Consider the following 21987-nt stretch of genomic DNA (forward strand, 5'->3'; position numbering starts at 1 on the left):
CAAAGTAATAAACAAAACTAATTTCATTTCCATAACATTAATATGTCTCAAAAATGATGGTGGATTGAAATTGGGGGAGTACATCGAAAAAGTGCAATAATTTCTACAAGGTGCAACCAAAGTGTATAAAAATATCTTGAAATAAAAGCTGAAAATGGGCATTTTACCAAATGTGAATTGTTTGATTATAAATCTAAATTGTGAAGTACAGAAAAAAAATCTCTGTCCCACACATTCTGGAGCTCTCTCTCTCTCTCTATATATATATATATATATATATATGTGTGTATGTGTGTGTGTGTGTGTGTATGAAACGGCATTTAAAGAGAGAAGGGTTTCATTAAATGTACAACTAAGTGACAGAAGTTGTTGTTTCTTTACAATGTACAGCGTAGAGCTCATTCAGTTAAAGCTTAGAAGCTCTATTTTATGCCACCTCTGGTGTTGGCCCATGTGTCAGTGATGTCATGCTCCAGGTGTGGCCTCTGCATGCTCCGCTTCTCCCCATGTTTACATCTCTCCGGCCTGTTCATCCATGATGGTGGACCCTCACCCCCCGTCTGTCTGTCTGTCTGTCTCTGAGAGACGTCTGAAATCTGTGCTGACGACGCTGATGTTTGCAATGCTGAGCTGTGATCCGGCCACATGTACATGAAGCAGGACTGAGGGGAGGAGGGGAGGAGGGGGGAGGGGGGGTTGGGGGAGAAAGCAAGAGGGCGGGAGGTGCATCATGCTTATTTCAGTTCAAGCAGCAAGTTTAAAATGTGAATTGTTTTCTTTTGTTGTTTTTTTTTTCTCCTAAAAGGCCGGGTGGTGGCGCAGGGCAGAAGTTGGGAAAGGAGGGAGGGAAGAGGGAGCAAATTGGAGGAGGGATTGTTTTTTTTTTTCTCAAGGAAAATCTGGAACCTATAAACTCCAGACTTGTAACTTCTGTAAAAACTTCAGTCAGGCTCCTGCTGATTGGCTGAGGCGAGTGCTTCTGCCCCACTTTTCACCAATCGCCGACCCTCTCCACTTCCTCCTCAGCCAGGTCGGGCCATGCCCCCACAACACGAGCTCAGCCAATCGGAGATGGAGACCGGTTCAGGACTCCCAGAACCCTTCCCACTGGTGTTATAAGAGTGACTGAAGGGAAGCTTCAGAGACCAGATGCTGGTGGCGGTAGACCTGCTTTAACATGGCAGCGTGAAACACACAGACATGAGAAACACATGCGTTTTCATGGATGGACACTGCAAGCCTTTTTTGGCTTAATCCACATGTGGATTTCCAGCTTTAAATGCCAGGTCTGAGAGCATACCTCTGCATGCTCGCGTCGTGTGGCGGGGGGTCAGTCCAGGAGACGCAACGAGAATCGGAGAGACCGCGCGACGCAGGAGCGAAATAACAGTGAGAGGAGAGACAGAAACGGAGGGAAAAGCGCTGCGAGGGAGAGATAGAAACAGAAAGCGTGCGGAAGAGGAGAGAGAGGAGTGCCCAGGAGGGACGTGGTGATGAGGGAGGAGCTATCGGGCACAGAGTCCCCTGAGGGGGGTCTGGGGGCCAGCGAGGAGGAGCTGGAGCGCGGGCCGAAGGCGGGCAGCGCTCCTGCGGGCGGCGGCGGGCGCAAGCGGGTGTCGTACCCCAAGAAGGAGGAGGGGGGCGGAGGGGGCAGGGAGAAGGGGGCAGGCAGCCCCCTCAGCACCACGCCCTCGGGCCCCAAGAAGCCCAAGAAGAGCCCGCCGGCAGGGGGGTCGCTGGTTGCCATGGCGACCGCCCCAGCCTCGAACGCGCCCCTGGAGGACCTGCACACGCAGCGGGTGATCGCCAACGTGCGGGAGCGCCAGCGCACGCAGTCGCTGAACGACGCCTTCGCCTCGCTGCGCAAGATCATCCCCACCCTGCCCTCGGACAAGCTGAGCAAGATCCAGATCCTCAAGCTGGCCTCGCGCTACATCGACTTCCTGTACCAGGTGCTGCAGAGCGACGAGATGGACAGCAAGCTGGCCAGCTGCAACTACCTGGCGCACGAGAGACTCAGCTACGCCTTCTCAGTCTGGAGGATGGAGGGGGCCTGGTCAATGTCTGCTACCCACTGAACCCCATCCCTTTCCCCTTCCCCCTGCCCCCACCGGCTAACCCCCACCCATTCTCTCTTCACCCCTATCTCCACCCACTAACCCCCACCAATTCTACCTTCACCCCTACCCCCCACCCACTAACCCCCACCCATTCTACCTTCACCCTACCCCCCACCCACTAACCCCCACCAATTCTACCTTCACCCCTACCCCCCACCCACTAACCCCCACCAATTCTACCTTCACCCCTACCCCCACCTATTCTAACCCCACCAACTAACCCCGCCTCCCCACCCTCACCTCTACCCATTAGCGCTCCTCCTAACCTTCTCCACCCACCCCTGCTTCTGACCCAGTGAACCCCACCACAAACCCCAGCCTAACCTCCACAGCTGCACATCTCCAGGTATTTACACCTGATTACATAACATCTCTTTCCCCACAAGGCCGCATTTCACAAAAAAAAAAATAAATAAATGCCCATGGCACATATCTCATGTATAATATGCATTGCACCCCAGTTATCTTCATATTCATGTTATTATATAGGTTCTTACTGATATTTATGAAATCAACAAGTTGTTGCAGTGGAAAGGAAATTTTTGGAAATGTACATTAAGATCAATGGGAATCAGTCAGTTAGCAAACTGCTAAAGTTTCATTAATGTAACGTAATTGTGGTGATTTTAACCATGAGCGCTGGTGCATTTCTCTCCGATGGGATTCTGAGAAGGGCAGCTCTGGTGAGATTCAGTGGGCCTTTCGCTAAACCTGACAGTGCTCAGAAACGGGTTAAATAAGTACAGGATGACTGGGGGAATTTTGCTATGAATAATTTTGTTATGAGTAATACTCATTTGATCATGTGATTTGAATTTCGTATAGCTTTTTATTTTTTTATTTATTGGCTTGACATCCTCTCCAGCAAGCTTACCAATATTGACAGGCAGTGTACTGCTGTCATCCTAGTCAGACTTTTTTATTTTTTATTTTTTCTATCAAGAATAAATATCACGGAAATAATTTAATTATTAATTAATTGATCCTGTTGGTCCTACTTCCGAGGACATGATTGCTAGAGACAAATTTAATCCATGCCATAATTACTGTACAGCATGTACTGCAATAGACAAGACTTAAACTTTTGTGGAAGACCATTAATCTTAATCTCTTAACCTCAGGCAGTGTCAGTATAAGCAACAGACCACAGTTGTGCCAGAGATGTCACCTATGTTTAAATGATCTAAAAACTGACTTGGGAACAGCACTTCTACAGATGACAGGACACTGACATTATCTTACAGGGAGACTGGAGGACAGATTGGATACACAGGGCCAAAGAAACTCACATTGCACGGGTCAACATTACACGAACAATCTAACATTCTTTTATGCTTATAAAAAATAAAATACAGTAAACAGAAGTGTGGTTGAAACTGGTTATTGCGATCTGAGGACAGTTTGTACATTTCTTATTATTTGGTCATTCACTTACTCTGAATGACACAACACAAAGCAGTCATGACATGTCATGACACACAGTGCATGTCATCAAACATGCGTAGTGCATGTCATATGTCACACATAGCGCATAAGGCACATGGATCATGTCATGACCCACAGTACATGTTTTTAGACAAATATTGTATGCCATAAGACAAGCATAGTATGTCATAATATGTACAATGCATGTAGGTAAGATGCTTTATATACACATCCATACACATAAAACATCATTCATGTCATTAGACATATACTGTAGTGCATGCCATAACATACATAGTATATGTATAAGAGAGAAAAAACAATGCCATGTTAATGAGTAGGAATAATCGTGACTGGAATTTAATCCTAGTGAAATTCTTAACTTCAAACATTTATGTTGTGCCAACAGAAAGGATTTTTTAAGCATAAAAAATAGCACAGGCAATTTGTATGGTTTCATTTGTCTGTTTTTGTGAGTTTATTTTGAAATCATAGACAGCTCACTTTCAGACCAGTTAGACAAACCCAGGATAGACTATTTGTTGTTTGTGTAGCGTGACAAGGGGGACACACTGCATTAAAAAAAAAAACCATCCTCACCACAGATCACTTGAAAACAGCCCAATAATGTCAATGATGTCATTAGATTGTTAAATCTTAAAAGGAGGCATTTGTAAAGTGATATGTTTTGTAACAATAACACAAATTCTGAAATCAGGCAGGAGACATTAGTTGTGGGGTTGTTTTGAACGAAAAGGGCTTTGTCCCAGATTAGTGTTGATATTTAGTGTAATATGCAATTCAGTTTATCCTGTCTGGAACAGAATCAAGGATTAGGTGCCTTATAGTGCCTGTGGAATTAATGTGAATTGAAATTTGTCATTTATTTTCAGTTGTTCTGTTCTGCTCCTGCCCTCTGTGGAAAATCCATCAGAAAGGAAACACGTTTATTAAACAGAGTTGTGTTTAATGAATATAATGTTATGATTTTATTATGTAATGAAGTAAAACTTTTGGAGTAATAATTAGTATAAATGAGATGTTTAAATATTAATCTGTATCCAGTTTGATCTACATCTGAAGTCATCCACATTGGCTTTCTATTTAACATGTAGAACTGTAATCACATTAAAAAATATTAATGAAGTATTATTGATGGGCAGCTGCTGGCTGGATGGACTGAGTTGAATTTATGAATAATGAAATCCAGATGCAGACAAAAATGTAAAAAAAAAAAAAAAAAGAACCTCAAAAAGCTTGTGCCTCGTGGAACTTTTTTTTGGTAGTTGCTGAAATCCTGTACGGCTGTTCTTTTTCTCTCCTTTAATCTTCACTGTGGAAAACCGCATTATTAAAACTACTTCTGCTTTTATTCTCCATTTTTCATGCAGCCAGTCATTTTCCTCATACTTGTGGTTCTCCTTTAAGTAATGATGATTATTTATAATAATAATAACAACAACAACAAAAACTCTAGTTGTGATTGATTTTTTACTTTTTTGTTCAGCCTGTTTTATATTCAACATCAAACACCAGTTTCTAAATAAGCTGAAGAACATGTACAGGTTTATTTTGTTGAAACAATGTGTTCTTTGCAGTTCTATTTTTGCGTTGTAAGTGCTTTGTGAGAATGAAAGCTGTTCTTCCTATGTTTGGATGTTCCAGAAACGAACGAGGTGCTTCCTGAGTTTCACTGTCCCGAATCAATTGGCTCGTGGGTGCAGCCTCTCTCGTTAGCTCGGCCACGTGTTTGCGGTTCTCTGTTTGAAGTCGCACGTTCGCTCGCTTTGTGTTTAACCCAGAAAAAGGCCAGACGACAGTGTTATTGAACAAACCGCAAGGAGCAATATTTTCCGCGTTAACGAAGCAATTAAAAAAGTACTCAGTCAGCACAGCGTATCCTTGTGTTCTGGCGCGTTTTTAATGTTTTAATTTTTGCCGAGGGCCTTCAGGATGCCATTCACGGCTATGATTCCCCAATTAAAAGAACGAGCAGAGTATAGGAATCTGATACGTAAAAAATAAATAAATAATAAATAAAAAAATTCTGAGAGCCGACAATCTTGTAAAACTTGATATACTTTGCCATTTCTTCCCAAAGACACACAGAAGTACTCTCTGAAAATCATGATGTGATTTTGAGACAGCAAGCCAGCCCAGGAGCAGGGTCTGTTGATATCCATTCTGAACGTGACCCTATAGATACAGCCAGTATAAGAGGCCAGATCGCATATCTAAAAAAAGAAAGAAAAAAGGAGAAGTTGAGAAAAGGAGAGAGCAGAAAAAAACTTCAGTCCTGCGGCCTCCTGCTGGGTCCTGTCCACAGGATCTCCAACACCGTGTGGAGCAATCAGAGCTGGCAGCCCCAGACAGCAAGGAACCATTAGATTAGAAACAGGTGTGAGGCATCAGGTAGGGGTGTGTGTGTGTGTAACTGTACGTGTGTGCGGGTGTGTCACTGTGTGTGTGTGTGTGTGTGTATGCGTGTGTCCATCCTCTCCGTAACTCCCCTCTGTACCCTTCTTCAGCTATGTCCTCCTCTGCTAAGGTGATGAGATTTGTACCTTCTCTCAGACTGTCATCTCTCCAGTGATGAGATTTGTACCTTCTCTCAGACTGTCATCTCTCCCGTGTGACTTGTTGATACAGTTGCTGTGCGCCCACGAAAAAAAAAAATGAGGAGAGGTTAAAACTATGAGGTGGGAAAAACAGAGAGGGAGAAAAAAAATGGGAGGATGAAGAGAGGTAAAATGATGCAAGACATGAATAAAAGAGGTGCGGGTTGCATCTCTGCTGGCTGCAGAGTTCTCCCCTCTCGACCCGAGAGAGCGGAACTGGTGGAGGAGAGTCGCTGATGGAAACAGCGCTTTCTGGAGGGAAAGACCAGAGGCCATTTTTTAATTATTGTGACTATTCTGAACTGAACTTTTCATGTACACTAGCTGTTCTCAGGGCTGGCACATGTATGCAAATGGAGGATAAAGTCCATTTAGCTACAGGACTAATTACATGGGACCATTACAGTAAGAGTGTAGGTCAAATGATGGAGCCAACATTTCTTGTATTTATTAATGCATGAACTTATTCTGTTGGATATTTTGCTCAAGTGGTTTATTGCGCTGAAGAAAACAACGGCATGTCTTGGGCTGAAATTAGAACCCGCAACCTCCTGTACGCAAAAACGAAATTCACGCAGCCAATCTCCACTGCGGCCGCCACGTCAGGCACCAATACCCGCAAAGGGCGCTGCACACAGTTGGTAACAGCGTGTGTGATTTATTCCGCCTAGGCTGCAATGTTTAAAAAAACCCCCCAAAAGAACGAAACAACTTTTTAACGCCTGGCAGGGATGCAACATTGTTCAACGTACCTATCGAACCGATCATCACAGCTTGCTTCCAGCTCCACGGTCTGTCAGCAGTCGTCCACGGCTGTGTGTATTTTTAGGTCCTTCGCTCGCTGCCATGGGATACAGGGATGTAAAAAAAAAAAAAAACTATGTTGGTTTTGACATGTACACAGCACCGCGTTCCAAAATAAACCCGTAAACACCGAGACGGTTTTACGTCCACATCAAATGTGCCTCAGAAGTGCGACAGGCTGCAGGTGCAGAACCACTACTGTTCTGCTATCTAATGGGAAACTATCTTTTCACGTGTATGTGAGTCAACAACGCATTGAAAACAATTTCATACGAATAAAATAATATTTTATAATAAAAATAAAAACAAATCGTTCCATAAACGTAATTAATCATGACATGCTTGAATCCTGAAATGCTGTCTGTTACTATTTTCTCCTGTTCAAATAGTCCAAGGCTTCACTATTATTTGTGACAATTCTTTTGTGTCTGTTATTGAGTGTCACTACAGGTGTTTATTTTAGATACTTCAGATATCTAAATTCTTGCTGTTAATTAAACATTAACAGTAATTATTCTCCAAAGGACTTCATAATTATGACAATGTCAGCTTTGCTGGCATGATCTGAATATGTAAATTTTTTGCTCATTTTTATTTAATTAACAGGATATAAAAACACATAAAACCATGATGAAGGATTATTTCAGCTTTTATCTCCATACAGAAATGGAATGCTATGAAGACAGTTTTATCTGAAAGAAAAAGGATCAAAACTTCATCAGAGTGAACTTCAGTGAACCTGGGGGTCAGAATGTACCAGAAAGTACTGTGCTATTACCTAATCTGACATGAACAGTGCAGATTGCTGTCAGATTGGAGAAAAGAATCATCCCCATACTGGAAACATAAAGATACCTCTAAATACCCCAATTTTATCCCTAAATACCCCTAACACAATTTTAATTATTAAGGTTACATGCTAATATTTAATTTGTATTTATTACACAATCTGGATTATCTCTATAAAAATGGCAAGCAGTTGTGCTTTTGAACATGGCTGACGAGAAAGAAATTCTTACAAGTCCTGAGGAGCCACATTTGAGGTGGAGGTTTAAATACTTGCCAACCTGCCCTTTTTTCTTTGTGTCTGCAGAGGAGAGGCCCCCTAATTTTACCCTGATACGTTTCAAAACGGGTCGGCAGGCAGGAATAATCTATCAGCGATAATAAGGGGGATTACTCCAGCCTGTGTTTGTTTTGCGATCGGCACGCCGTGTCTCCTGGTGTGGAGCGGGCCCCGGTGCGTTTCCTGTGTCCGTCCCAGAGCAGCGGGGAAGGGCCCCCTGGCGCTTTGAAGTCCCTCCAGGCGAATGCGTGTAATCGCCGGCCCTACAGGTGTGCGTGTGCGGGGGCCCCCCAGGGGCCACTCCCCCCAGCCCCTCTCATTAAAGCCAGAGCTGTCAGATCAGCCTGATGCTGTCCTGAGCCTGACAAAAACTATTTCCACATTTTCATTTTATGTTTCAGTCAGGACTGGATCACGGCTTTTAGAAAGTGCTTAGACGACTCTGACATATTAACCTGACTTTGGCAGATTGACTTTTAACTTTTGAGTTAAGCGCAATCAGTTTTATATTGAGCGCGTGTGCGTTCTCCTGTAAACTTTCACGTGGACCATTCTTGCTGCAGTGAGAATCTCTGTACCGAGCTGTTCTTTAACTGACAAAAAACAGAATACTGACAGAGAGATTTTGTGTGCTCTGTGTTTTGGGAGGCTGTGTGCTGTGTGTGTGAGTGAGTGTGTGTGTGTGCTGTGATTCTGTGTGTGTGAGAGTGCTGTGTGTTCTGTGATTCAGTGTGTGAGTGTTTTGTGATTTACTGTGCAAGTGTGTGTTGTGATGTAGTGTGTGAGAGAGTGGTGTGTGTTCTGTGATTCAGTGTGTGAGAGAGTGCTGTGAGTTCTGTGATTCAGTGTGTGAGTGTGTTTTGTGATTTACTGTTCAAGTTTGTGCTGTGATGTGTTGTGCGTGTGTGTGTGGGTTGGGCAGAGTTTGGGGAAAAGGAACAAGTGTCATTTAATGCCTATGCTGACAGGCACTCAACTGGCAGGGTAACATGAATTACTGTGTTTGTTTGTGTGTGTGTGTGTGCGTGTGTGTGCGCATAAATAGTGTTTATAAAGACACAAGTACATTTCGGGGTTCTACTGTGGTGCTTTCCCCGATATTAATACAGCATTAAGAGTGCTATTCGCTACCACTCTTAATACAGCATTAACAGTGCTATTCGCTATCTGCTAAGTAAAGCTGCTGAACACAGCAAAAGGAAGAAGAAACATGAAATATTTGTTTTCTTTTTCTCATAAATAGTCACGGTTAATACTAGCCGCCATGAAATAATAATGAAAAAATCTATTAAAAGCATAACACTCAGGCGTCCATGAACATGCCTTCATGGTGGTGCCTGGGCAGCCAACACCGATGCCAACAAAAGTAGGAAAGTTTGAGAGATCTTCTATTCTTCAACAAAGTACACAGTTTAGACGAGCATGGAAATGTAGCATAGCTTTACAGCCACAGGCAGACACCCTTTATCGTGCAGTTTAATCAGTAACGCACGCGCAGAAATGTGTTTAACTCAATGTTCTTGTGTCTATCAGCGCACTGTCAGTTTTAGAGAATATCATTAGCCTGCTTTGGGAGGCACGGGCTCTCCTGGAAACCTTACAGAAGTGCATTTTTGGGTTGTTTTTGCAAAGCACTCAGTCTGTTTCTTCATCTAATAGAGCTAATTGTACTCAGTCTACTTCTTTATCTAATAAAACAAATTGTCATTAGACTGAATCGTCATCATTGAGAATAATTTGCCTTGTCAGGCAGCGCTTTGTAGCATTTTTAATAAAATAAATGGCCCACTAGAACGAAGATAAAGATGCACAACATGGGCCAGCTGGAGACCATTCCGATTGGCCCATCCTCTTCATTTCAGTTCAGGTCATTTATATTTGTTTCGTGCTTTGTTTTTTTTAAAGAGACTGCCACAAAGACACTTTGTGGGAAAATAGGAAAAGTTAGGGGGGAAAATAGGATTTTGGGAAATTAGGAATGCCCAAATCCCCCAAAAAAGTAGCAAGTGAGGAAAGAATCTTCCCAGTGGGAAGAAAAACAATTCTGTTAATCAGCTGTACCTCTAAGCATGCAAGCAGACCTCCTCATTCACTTCAGGCAAAACTCTCCTCTACTCTCACCTTCTGTTATGAAAGGAAGTAGTTTGAATAAGTGGGGTTGATACACGCCTGTAAGCTTCACTTTGACAAATGCACCCAGATGTTCTAGAAACCCCATCTAGTAAGTCGTACTTTCAAAGGAAACCTGCTTTTGCTCACGTGGATCACGCTCTTACACACTTGCATCAGTTGCTGGAACACTCTTATCATTTAACAGGATAATGCAGAAGCCATTTTTATTAATTTAACTTCATTCAGAAATTAAAGCATTGCCTTAGACTTAGCGGCTGTGTGTTTTTGATTGTGAGCTGGTTGCGTAGCAGAGGCGGGGGTTGTGCTGTGTGTTGGTGTCGAGGTGTTGTGAGTTGTGCTGTGTGTTGGTATAGCACTGTTGTGAGTTGTGTTATGCATTGCTGTAGAGCTGTAATAGAGCTGTGCTTTTGTGCTGGGATTGTAATGGCATTGCTGTGGTGTGAGTGGTGCTGCAGAGCTCTATATACTGACTAGTGTAGCAGAGTTGTGAGTCACTGGGAAAAACTGTGGCCCAGTGTAGATTCCTGTTGCTTTGTTGTGTATCAGTGTTGGAGGTCATGTTGTAGAACTACTGTGTCTTATACAGTTGTGTAACACTTTTGTCTGATGTTGTATAGTTTAACGCTGCTGTGTGATGTTATATAGTTGTGTATTTGTGTAGCATGGCTGTGAGGTGCATAGTTTTACAGCACTGTTGTACGATGTATAATGGTGTAGCACTTATGTGCAATCTACAGTTGTGGAGCAGTTACGCGTGATGTATAGTTTAGCACTGCTCTGTGAGTTGCGTAGCGCTGTAGTGCCTTGTCAAGTGCGTGTGCGTACAGCGCCATTTGATATGAAGATTCCTGCACATTCGGCCCGCTGAAGCAGCTCCTGCTCAGCACAAGTGAAAACAAGCCATTCCTGCCAATTTGTGCATTATGGTGTAATTACATCCATCTGATGTCTGAGAGCCCACACATACTAACCGAGCTCTTTCTCCTGGCATGGAAAAGACAGGCTGTAATTAGTGAGAGGGAGGGTGTGTGTGTGTGTGTGTGTGTGTGTGTGTGTGAGAGAGAGATATCCAACTGAGGTATTTGCTTGTTAAACAAGAAAAAAAAGTTAGGAAATGTGTTCCTTTTTTCTTGGTGTAAGGTTTGTTTCTTGTTCAGTTTGTTTTCGTTTTGTTCAATTCACAATCTGTTGCCAGTTTCCTGCCTGAGAGGCACTCACACACACGCACGCACACACACACGCACGCACACACACACACACACACACGCGGTACAGTTTATCCATCCAGTTTTATAAATGTGTTTAATAAAGTGCACAGGTCCTTCCTGTTGCTATATTTTCTTTCAACAGACTGAACAGCTGATATGAGGTCACTTTTCAAGTGGAGGATTTTCTCTCTGAAGCTCTCACTTCCCACTCAACAAACTCTTATGTTTACCCCTGGAGAGGAGAGAATCAAGTAGGAGAGGTAGACCTTTAAAGGGAGCAGCGTGTCTGGGCTGCGTACCAGATTTCCTCTGAGAAGTGTATACTCACGATCCTTGACAGCATCAGATACAGATCGGCCAGGAAAAAGTCAAAGTTGCAGTGCTCTACTTCACTATCCTTTATCCCAGCATGCTCATTTGCCCTCCAACAACTGTACCTGAACATATGAATTGTGTAGGTTATATTTTTTTTACCCCAGACTAATACATTTTTCCTCTTCTCTCCCTTCCCCACTCCATATCTGCCCTGTCCCCCCCCCCCCCCCCCCCCAACTCCCAACGGACAGTATCGAGGGACACATCTCCACGCTGTCACGGAGCCGTTCAAACGGGACAGGCAGGAAGCACATCACCGTTCACTTGTGCTGCCGAGGACGCCCAGAAGAGCGTGCGTTCTACAGAGAAAAACGTCAGGGGACAGGACGGTGAAACACATCGCGTGTAAGGAGGGGGCCCGTCCCAAATCTGCCCCTCGACAGTGACTCCTGACAGGGCCAAGCCAAGACAGCGGAGCGAAAGTGGTGCGCCTCCACCCTAAAGAAACTCTCCTCTCAGAGAGGCCTTCCAGAGACTTAGTCCCCCACCCCCCCCCCTCCTCTGCGCTGTGTGGACTGCCCTTCAAATACCACTGCCATGAAATCAGCTCAGAAACTGGACCTTGGAGGCGATGAAGACTCAAATGCTGTATTTCACTGACGATTGTTTACAAATGCGCTTCGGGAGATGAGGGTGTGCTAATGCTATTGTGCTAGCAATGCTAACAATGCTACCTGCTAAGAAACCGGCGCCACCAGTAGCCTATCTTTAGGAGTCTGCAAAGTAAAGCAGTCGTAGGAAATCCGTACGCGTTAGGATCATGCTGGAATTAAGTATTGCTTTTAAAATTCACATTTCTTTAATATTGTGTGGATTAACGTATACAGATATTGCAAAGTAAAATTAAAAAAAGGACTGATATATGCGACTTTTGCAAAGTCACACAATAATCATGATGCTGCAAATAAAGATCTTATGCTGGACTTTGGTTGGAGTCCTTTACTGATAAGCCAGTGGCTATTTTCCATTTGAGGGAATTTATTTCAATTCAGAATGTCAAGGCACAATCTAAATTTACCAAAGAGAAACAGCCACTTAGCTTCGGAGAGCTAGTTGTCTTTGTGAAAAGGCTAATTTGGGTAAATTCTATATAACCAGTCTGAACATACACTATGCCTAATGTGAACATTTGGAGCTTGCACACAAATTGCACCATTTTTACTTTAAAAGAGATGAATTGAAGTTTTTGCTAACCACAGAATGTGGAGCTTGCTTAATTCAGGTGATTCCCCCAAACAAATTTATTGGAAATGACCTGATTTTTATTGAGTGGTCTTGTACACAGCCAGACAAAAACATTTTGAACACTCCATTCAAGGTACATTTTTATTTTAATAGAAAAACAGCTAATATACTTTGTGTGTGATATACTGAGTGTGTGTGTGTGTGTGTATATATATATATATATATATATATATATATATATATATTATTATTATTATTATTTTTTTTACGAGGTTCTGTTGAGTATTTTTCAAAGAAGTAAGCTAGAACGAAGCATTAGTTATATATGTTACGGCTAGACATTGTACTGTGGAGCCCGGTTACATTGAGCTATAAATACATGACTCATTCATGGCGTTGCAGAGGATCAATGGTTTCTGAATGACTCTGCCTGAGTCACTGGGATTTGCCAGTGCTGATGAACTGACCTCTGTGCAGCAGGGACAGTATTCATTCAGCGCGGCCTTGAGTCAACTCTCGCTTCCATTTCCTGTCCTTCTCCATCAGCTCTACCCAAGCAGACTCGGCCATTCCGCTTCCTATAAAACCATCAAACAGAAATTTGTCTGTATAGTGAATTTTTCCAATAATTGATTGACAATGTGCTTCACAGCATATCCACCCTAAGCCCACACTAAAGCGAGTCAAAGGTGATAGTGGCAAAGGAAAGCATCGATAGGTGCAGCCCATCCTCCTCCGGGCCACTTGGCGTGCGGATTCATACAAGTCAGTTTTCAGTCCATCAGATCAGTTCAGAACTGTATGCAATGAGTGATCATGCCTCTGCAGACTGCTACACTGCAGGATGTTTACCTGCTGGCTTGCCTGTGCTCCACCATCACTATTTTATACAGGAAATTAAATTAAAGAACGCGATGGAATCAAAGCATACCTGCTGCTCCCCCCGGCCCCCACCATGAGCAGAATCACTGTACCTGATAATACACAATGAGCAGGAGAGCCCCCAACAAGGGGGGCAATTTCGTGACATACAGTACCACCGAGAGGCCCATAGTCAAACTGCATCACACTCTGTACAGATTCACTCACACAGTATTTAGATTAATATGCTAGCATGTTCAGATTTATAAAATGATCTGAAGAGAAAAAAAAAAACTGAAGTTTACTTCTTTGGCTTCTTATGTTTAATTTAACAATGTGGAGAGACCAAAAAATAATTTTAAGCTCCTCCTTACGGTTCTGCTCCCCAGCCCATTTCCACCACAGAAACCAAACTGGAAACAGCGCCGTTCCCCCTTTACCTCATCAATGCCTGACCAGCGCTACTGCCCCTTCACAACAGCCACACAGCACAAGCAGATCACACAAGCCTTCGGAAAAGAGCTGGATGTTCCCAAGAGCCTTCAAAACCACCCTTTGGAAAACTACCACGCCGGGTTTCACAAAAGCAGTCGTCCCTTCTAACAAACAAGTGCTTGTTTGCAGCTGTAGCATTTGAATACTAGTCATAAATTGTTTATAATTCTTTGTTCCCCGTTTTGGAATGCAGAATCACATTTGTCCCATCGCTGCCACATCCTCTATCAATTCCGGAGGTCGCAGAACTTCAAGGCACTTCAGAATCCTATAATTATATTGATAAATTATCTTTTCAAATATGCCAAAGCAGCCAATGTTACCATTAAGAACAAATATGAGATCTTGAAATGGAAATGGCCATAAAGTTTTAAAGCATTTTCATTTAGAGTTCACCCGGTTCATTGGCTAACACAGTACTACATGACTTGATGAATAAAACGGTTTTAAAAAAAACTGGGCTGTAATTCAGCTGTAGTGCGCAATGCTCATGTACAATTTCGTTAAGGCACTTAGCATTCAATGAATATCCGGTGGTGAAAATTGATATTTCAAATTCATTTTAAGCTGTGTTGTAACCATAAAATAAATAAACCAGATTGAATGACATGCCTGCCATTACAAGCTCCCTCTGTGCCAGCCCTCGTACTGGCCTCCCTGCTCATAATCCTGCCCAGCCTGTGCTCTGGAAGATTAATATGCTTCTTCTGCATTTCATATACTGATTTCTTTCTGTGTTTGTTTTTACTTTAGGATTACCATGTAACACAGTGCTGTCACACTCCAGTCCTGAAGGGACACAGGCAGGCTTTGGAGAGCTTCAGCATGCAAATTAATTTGCCATTGATAAAAGAATATTCACAAACTGTGCTTCTGAGGACTTAATTGGCTGCCGATTTATAGAAAACGACAGAAACTGGCAGACTGGTCCTCTATAACTCTAAAACTGGAATATACTAAATATTTACCAGATCAGGAAAAAGGCCAATCAGGGGCCTCAGTGGAAAGTTTACAGGTGGACTTACCCAATCAGTAACCCATTGAGAGGCGTATCCAAAGACTTTCACATGCCCAGGTGGCTTTGGAGAGAACAGTATACCACAGCAACATGCACTGAGACACTGGCGACCCAATACAAAGTGTAACACCAACAAAATGTGCAGCATTACAAATCATCAATACATATAACACACCCCCCCCCCTCCTCCCAATTGTAGACACACAGGCCTTTACCACAGGACACCAGGCCAACATGAGCTGACATACCAAGGAACCTACCTGCTCCTGAGGAATGGTCTTTGTGCGATTCCAGCCCGGCTGGTGTTCAGTGATCTTGGATGCAGCAGGAGAGGTGAACGATGGACTGACAGTGCTGCCCCCCCCCTTCCACCCTCTCCTACCCACCGGGGTGTCAGGCTGAAGGGTCCCACTGTAACCCAGACATCCTTAATTACATAATTAGGTCTGCTTTCTGCTGAGCCTGGCCCGAGACACACTTAATTGCAAATAAGGCGTTTTTTTAACCCCCTTTTTTCATGATGAAGGCTTTTAAATATTTATTGGTTGCTTGGATGGAAGGGCTGAGAGAGCACTGGATGCCAGACATGCCTTCCGAGTGTGTGGTTCCTTCAGTATAAAACTGTTGGGGGGGGGGGGGAGGGGGGAGGAGGGGGGTGTTGTGTGTGGGTTCGAGACTCACACTGTGTATGCAGCTCCTTTATGGAGCTTCATCAGGGGTTGAGGTGTTCAGACATGGGACGGAAATCGAATTAATGGATCCAATTAATTAAATTTCTGGTTTTAAAAAAATGGAACCAATCCAAATTCAGATGGCCACCATGTTAATCTTTAAACGGCAGACTGTGATTCCGTCACACTTTGATTAGCAAGTCAATCTATCATTTTACTGACATCTCAAGCTTTGGATACACAATTTAGTCTTGAGCTGATGGAAAATTGCAATCAGATTTTATAGCATCCAGCCAATTCATTAAATTGTTATTAACCTATCGACATGGATCATAACCTGAATCTGCATCTAATCAGTTCTTAACTGCTAACATATGTAAATGTTTCCTATCCCTTACTGACCTGACCACATCTCGCCTTGATGTCTTGCGATCCAGAGCAGTTTTCAGCATAACGTGTTCAGAACACAATCAGTAGAAAACACATTCAAATACAGCACACAGTTAGGGTCAACCAGAAAGTTTTCCCTTTTAATAAAGAAGAGAGGAGAAAAACAGTACAAAATAGACATTCTTGCCTGTACATACAGAAGAAACAAATTTAAATCAAAATAAACAATGCCATGGCAAAGAAGGTAAAACAGATTCAGTAAGTCTTCTCTGTAATTTTTTTGTTTTAAGCTCCAGCTAACGAGGGGCTTAACGTATTCAGCTCAAGGCACATTGGTGAAGTCGTTTGGTCATGGTAGCTATTTACAACATTTTTAATAAAAACAACTACAGTATTTAAAAAACATTAAGCACAGAAGATTAAGACAAAAACGGCCCACTGGCCTTGCGAAGGCTGAAGAGAGGCAATGTAATTACACACATTCTCTAGACCTTACTTCATCAACAGGCGACACACAGAAAAACTGGCTCCTTCAGAAGCACCCAAGGATAGAATGACACAGCAGAATTGCTGTCGGTTCTGGGCAAGTACGTTTATTAGGTCATTAACAATTAGTTTTAATTCCTCTTACATTAAATTCTACAACGCGGCAGAATTGGACGTCGTATGTAATGGTGGGATCTAATGGGCAAACGCTGCCCAGGGTCTTAGATTTCACCCTAAATAATGTAGTATGCACAGAAAATCGTCGCGTTACAGATCAATAATAAGTAGTATTTCCCCTCCCCCCAAGACTATGTACAGGAGGACACAGGCGATCAGCTCTGGTGACAGGATCGGCATGATTTAAGCAGCGCGAGTGGGCCTACATTAAGAGCCCATCAGCGCTTCACTTACCCGCCAATTTCTCCCCTTATTGCCAACTACACAGTGAAAAATTATTGAGTCGAGTTATTTAATTTGCTTTAGTGCATGAGTTCTGATCCTGTATATCCAAACGCCACTACACACTTCATGGAAACCACACGTTAAAACACCAAAGTGAAGCGACCAGCTCGACTTCGGAAAACATGCGAGGGTGAACGTTTATTTTCTTTTATTTTGGAGGGTGGGGTCTTTGGATAGTAGTATAATCCGCCTTGCGTGTAATCTTGGTGGCAATTCGCATTTTCTCAACAGAAATCATACGAGGGCTGGCAGCCCTGCTGCACTCCTCTGCCTGGTGTTTGTAACAGAAAAAATCCTTTAATGAGAAAGCGTCGTTCAAAATGGAGGAACACAAAGACTTTGCTGGTTTTGATAAGGGAGTAAACCGCTTTTTGAAAAAAGTTTCAGTACTAAGGCATGCATCCTTAATGAATGCTTTAAAATGGAATGGATCAGCATCAACAAGTCACGGTTTTCTTGTTGAGGACACGACAGGATTAAGACACCATTTTACCATTATTAATAGAATTCAAAACAAATCACCTAGATACTAAATTCACTGTCTGCATAATTTGCAAAAATATTTTATATGTCTTCCATTTTATAGATTTAATGTAACCTAATTGCAGCGTTTTTAATGTAAAAAAATAAACCCAGGTCATACTATATTTTTAAAAAGTTATTGGAAAAGTATAGGCTACTTAAAACATGGAAAATGCATTGCTGGTCATTTCAAGAAAACGGATCCAACAGATAGTCAGTTAATATTTCAATTTCCTATATGTTTTTGTTTTGGAAAATGATATATTTTCACAATATACCTTTACTCCAAATGCACCATTTCCCCCGAAAGTTATTGGAAAAAAAGATAAATGGGGAACCAATAAAAATGTTCAACATTTATGACACAACAATGCAGTAACATTTGAAAAAGAGATTGAGAAAAGCTGTAAACCAAGTCAAATTGACCCCTCTGCACAAAGCGATCTGCTGGTCCAGGAATCGGAGCGGCACCTCAGAAAAAAAAAAAGATTTTCTTTCAAAAACACAAACTCAGTTCAGGAACAAAACCACCAAATTGCACTTTCAGCTTTGTCCTCGTAAAAGCTAATATAAACGAACTAAGAAATATACACAATACAGTAGGTATGTCTGTCCACAGGCTAAAATACTGGTCTTTTTCTTATTTGATTAAATAGAAAACTGGAATGACCCCTTCTGAGAAAAAAGTAAGCAGACATGTTCTTGTCTGTACATACACAGATTGAACAGGGCGTAAGCCGTTGCTGGTTCGGGCACTGCTGTGGTTGAGTGGACTGCTCTTTACAGAGAGCCTTGGCTCATCCCACAAACAAATATAAGAACTATGAGCCTCTCGGCCTAAGGCACGGAAACAAGCCCTCACATAAAGGAGCCTGTTTACTCAATTTTCATTGGTCAGGATGAATTTGGTTGCCTTCCTCATTGTGAGGAGGGATGCTTATTGGTCCATAAAACAGTGATGTGGAATTAACAGTGTCCAAAGAAGTGCATGTTCTTTTACTGTGTGTGTGTGTGTGTGTGTGTGCAAGTGTATTGGCTGACAGTGATTTGCATGCTACAGTCTGTAGGACACTGTAAACTTGACGTTTCGGTTAGTTCCGAGGGAAACGGAAACAGAAACATTATCTTTGGTCTTCGCTCTGACCTACAATAAAATCCGGCCAAACAGAAATGCACACATGCGTAAGTGCACCTTCAAGATCCTATGCTGTAACAAGACCGCGAAAAGGATTTCAAAACAAAATGAAATTTTAAAAGTTTAAACGTTTTTGCTTCATTTTTTGTCTTGAGCGTAAAGCTCTACTGATATTTAAATAAGGTAAGTATTTTTTCTCCTTATTGTCCCAGAGGATGGACATTTTTTGTCATGGTTCACATTACGGAAAGCACAGTGCAAAAGTCACAAAAAAACCCCTCCCCACAGTCCTCTGAGTTTTCCTTCTCCTTATTCTTCTTTAGTGGTTAAATAACATGAATATTAATGACATCAGTAAGAATAAGACATTCCACAGGGGCTGGGCGTGGGCAGCTCCGGACTCCACCCCCCTACTTTCTGTGTTCCAAAGGGAAGCAAAATACTTGTTTTTGTCCTTTTCAGAAGGCTGTGTCTGCTGGTTTTGACAAAGAAAAGAGACTCCTTCCCTTCCATGTCTTTCTCCAGTCCCAGTTTAAGTCCGGTAGATTTAAAAACAAACTTCAATCTTAGGGGCAGATAATGTTTGTAGATTTGGGGGGGGCGGGGAGCACGGGGGCACCCCCCCCACGGCAAAGGCAGTGACAGGAATGCTCTCTCGGAATGTTTCGCTGCAAACAGTCTTCAGCAAAAAAATGTTAAAAAATTAAGGCAAGAACAACATTGTGGTACTGGACTTTTTTTTTTTTTTTTTCCCAAAAAGTTGCATTCTTCAATGGTTGGCTCCCATAATTCTCTCTTCCTTCACCAACAGAATTTGTGCCCGTTTCTTTGAAGTCACAGAAGAAAGGAGTTTGCAGTTATGCGAAAGGGGCACTGCTCTGGTCAGCCTCGCTGCTCTGAGCTCCTCCCCGTCAGAAGCACTTGGTGTAGAAGAGTAGTAGTATGTGTGTAGAGGCACAGTGGTCTGAATGGGCTCACAATGAAGGCACAGCCGGTACAGGGGGAGGAGGAACCGCTGGGATGCCGGCGGAGCACGAGCCGGGACAGGGTAGAGTGACGCCTCACTCTCGGAACACAGGACAGTACCGAAAGGTCAGAGGTCGGCGAGGGAAAGCTGTGTCCAAAAAGGCTTGAAGGGTGAAAGGTCACAGTTCTCTACATGGAGTCATCCTGGTCTTCCATAGGCTCGTCAGAGAGACTGCAGAGAGAGAGAGAGAGGAAGAGAGGGCCTGAAGGACTGCACGGGCCATACTGGGCGTGGCAGGCGTGTTGGACACCGAACTACGGCGGTGCGCATGTAACACCTACACAACTCAAAACGTTTGGAACGTCAAAAGGTTTCCTACGGAAATAACTAAAATGACCACAGACTCCCACTCCTTACTTTTAACTATACACCATAAAGCCTCCATTATCCTGTTATAAGCTCGGCATCACACCCCTCAAAAGCTGTTAGGACAGCATATTACAGGGCTGTGGGCACGGTATTAGCCAAAAAAAATTATATTACAAAGGAGGAAACAGACGTGGTCCCCACACTGGAAACATGGCTCAGAGGGGTTGGGTGAAATCCTCCATCAGAGAGGCTGTGGTATAAGATGGCTGACAGAAGTGTTTGATGAGGCATGGAGTCCTGCGTTAATTTTGAGGGGGATACCAGGGGTGAATTGTAAACATATATCTTAACACCAGGTATTTGTTTGCATGATCTACAGCCCTTGATTCATGTATGTAAAATCTTCATGTTATGGAATAAGCTTGCCAAAAATCCCAATAAAAATACTTTGGAAAGAAAAACCCAGTATATTACAGCTTGTGATAGATGTCATGCAGTAACCATTTTGGGGGGCTATTTTGAAATCGGATTTTTTAATATTTATGACAGTAATACGTAGCTAGTTCAGAATCAGTTACGTCTTATTATGACATCTGTTATGTCAAGATTATGGCAGGGTTATGATGGCTTTATGGTGTATAGTTCAAGTCCAACCAAAACATCATTAACTTTATGCTAAGAGCAGTGAAGAGGGGCTGTATTTTGGGAGTCAGCTCACACGCACTGGGGTGCTGGCGATGGGATTTGGGAGGAGGTACCTCTTGCTGGCCAGGACGCCCACGGAGAGAGAGGCCAGAGCGTTGACTGTGTCCGTCTCCTCACAGTCCCGCTTCTGAGCCCCCAGGTAGGACAGCTCCACCGTGTGGACAAAACACTTCACTGACTGCCAGTACTGACCTGTTATAGGGAGGGGAAGAGGGGAGGGTGGTGTACCTTAGCTGTGTGTTTACATTGGGCCTCGCACACACACACACTCATGCACACACACACACACACACTCACACACACATGCACACACACGCACACACACACATACGCACACACACACCCAGTCAGACTCACTCACACACACACACACACACACACACACATACTCACACACACTCACACACATACTCACACACACTCACACACACACACACACACTCACACACACTCACACACACTCACACACACTCACACACACACACACACACACACACTCATACACGCACACATACAAACACTCTCTCTCTCACACACACACACACCCAGTCAGACTCACTCACACTCACACACACTCACACACACGCACACACACGCACACACACACATACGCACACACACACACACTCAGACTCACACACACACACACACACACCCAGTCAGACTCACACACACACACACACACCCAGTCAGACTCACTCACACTCACACACACTCACACACACGCACACACACGCACACACACATATACGCACACACATGCACACACACACATACGCACACACACACCCAGTCAGACTCACACACACACACACACACACCCAGTCAGACTCACTGACACACACACACACACACACACACACACACACACACACACACACACACACTACGCACACACACGCACACACACACATACGCACACACACACCCAGTCAGACTCACACACACACACACACACACACCCAATCAGAC

General features: G+C 43.3%; 2 protein-coding genes across 8 annotated transcripts in view; one reads left to right on the forward strand and one right to left on the reverse strand.

The window, feature by feature from the left end:
* Positions 1-724: 724 nt before the first annotated feature.
* LOC135234449 (twist-related protein 2-like) lies at positions 725-13007 on the forward strand. 2 transcript variants are annotated; one of them, XM_064299070.1, is made up of 2 exons: positions 725-2466; positions 11941-13007. In XM_064299070.1, the coding sequence occupies exon 1, from the start codon at positions 1494-1496 to the stop codon at positions 2076-2078; it is 585 nt and encodes a 194-aa protein (XP_064155140.1). In that variant the 5' UTR covers positions 725-1493; the 3' UTR covers positions 2079-2466; positions 11941-13007. The 2 variants fall into 2 exon arrangements, with proteins under 2 accessions (XP_064155140.1, XP_064155142.1); XM_064299072.1 differs by lacking the exon at positions 11941-13007 and adding an exon at positions 4439-4800.
* Positions 13008-16477: 3470 nt separating this feature from the next.
* The window catches only part of LOC135234450 (histone deacetylase 7-like), a 77705-nt gene continuing 72195 nt past the window's right edge, over positions 16478-21987 (reverse strand). For 5 of the 6 annotated variants that reach the window (XM_064299075.1, XM_064299073.1, XM_064299076.1 and 2 more), the window contains 2 exons: positions 21069-21207; positions 16478-20172 (listed from right to left, as the gene is read on the reverse strand). In XM_064299075.1, the coding sequence (XP_064155145.1) occupies positions 20130-20172; positions 21069-21207 (182 nt within the window). In that variant the 3' untranslated portion in view covers positions 16478-20129. Of the gene's footprint in view, positions 20173-21034; positions 21208-21987 lie in introns of all 6 variants that reach the window. The other variant, XM_064299074.1, reaches the window with a different exon arrangement.

Source organism: Anguilla rostrata, chromosome 11, assembly GCF_018555375.3.
Source record: "Anguilla rostrata isolate EN2019 chromosome 11, ASM1855537v3, whole genome shotgun sequence".
NCBI classification, from domain to species: Eukaryota; Metazoa; Chordata; class Actinopteri; order Anguilliformes; family Anguillidae; genus Anguilla; species Anguilla rostrata.

Excerpts from the sequence above, each read along its gene's own strand:
- LOC135234449 (XM_064299070.1), top strand. The coding sequence starts at position 1,494 with ATGAGGGAGGAGCTATCGGGCACAGAGTCCCCTGAGGGGGGTCTGGGG.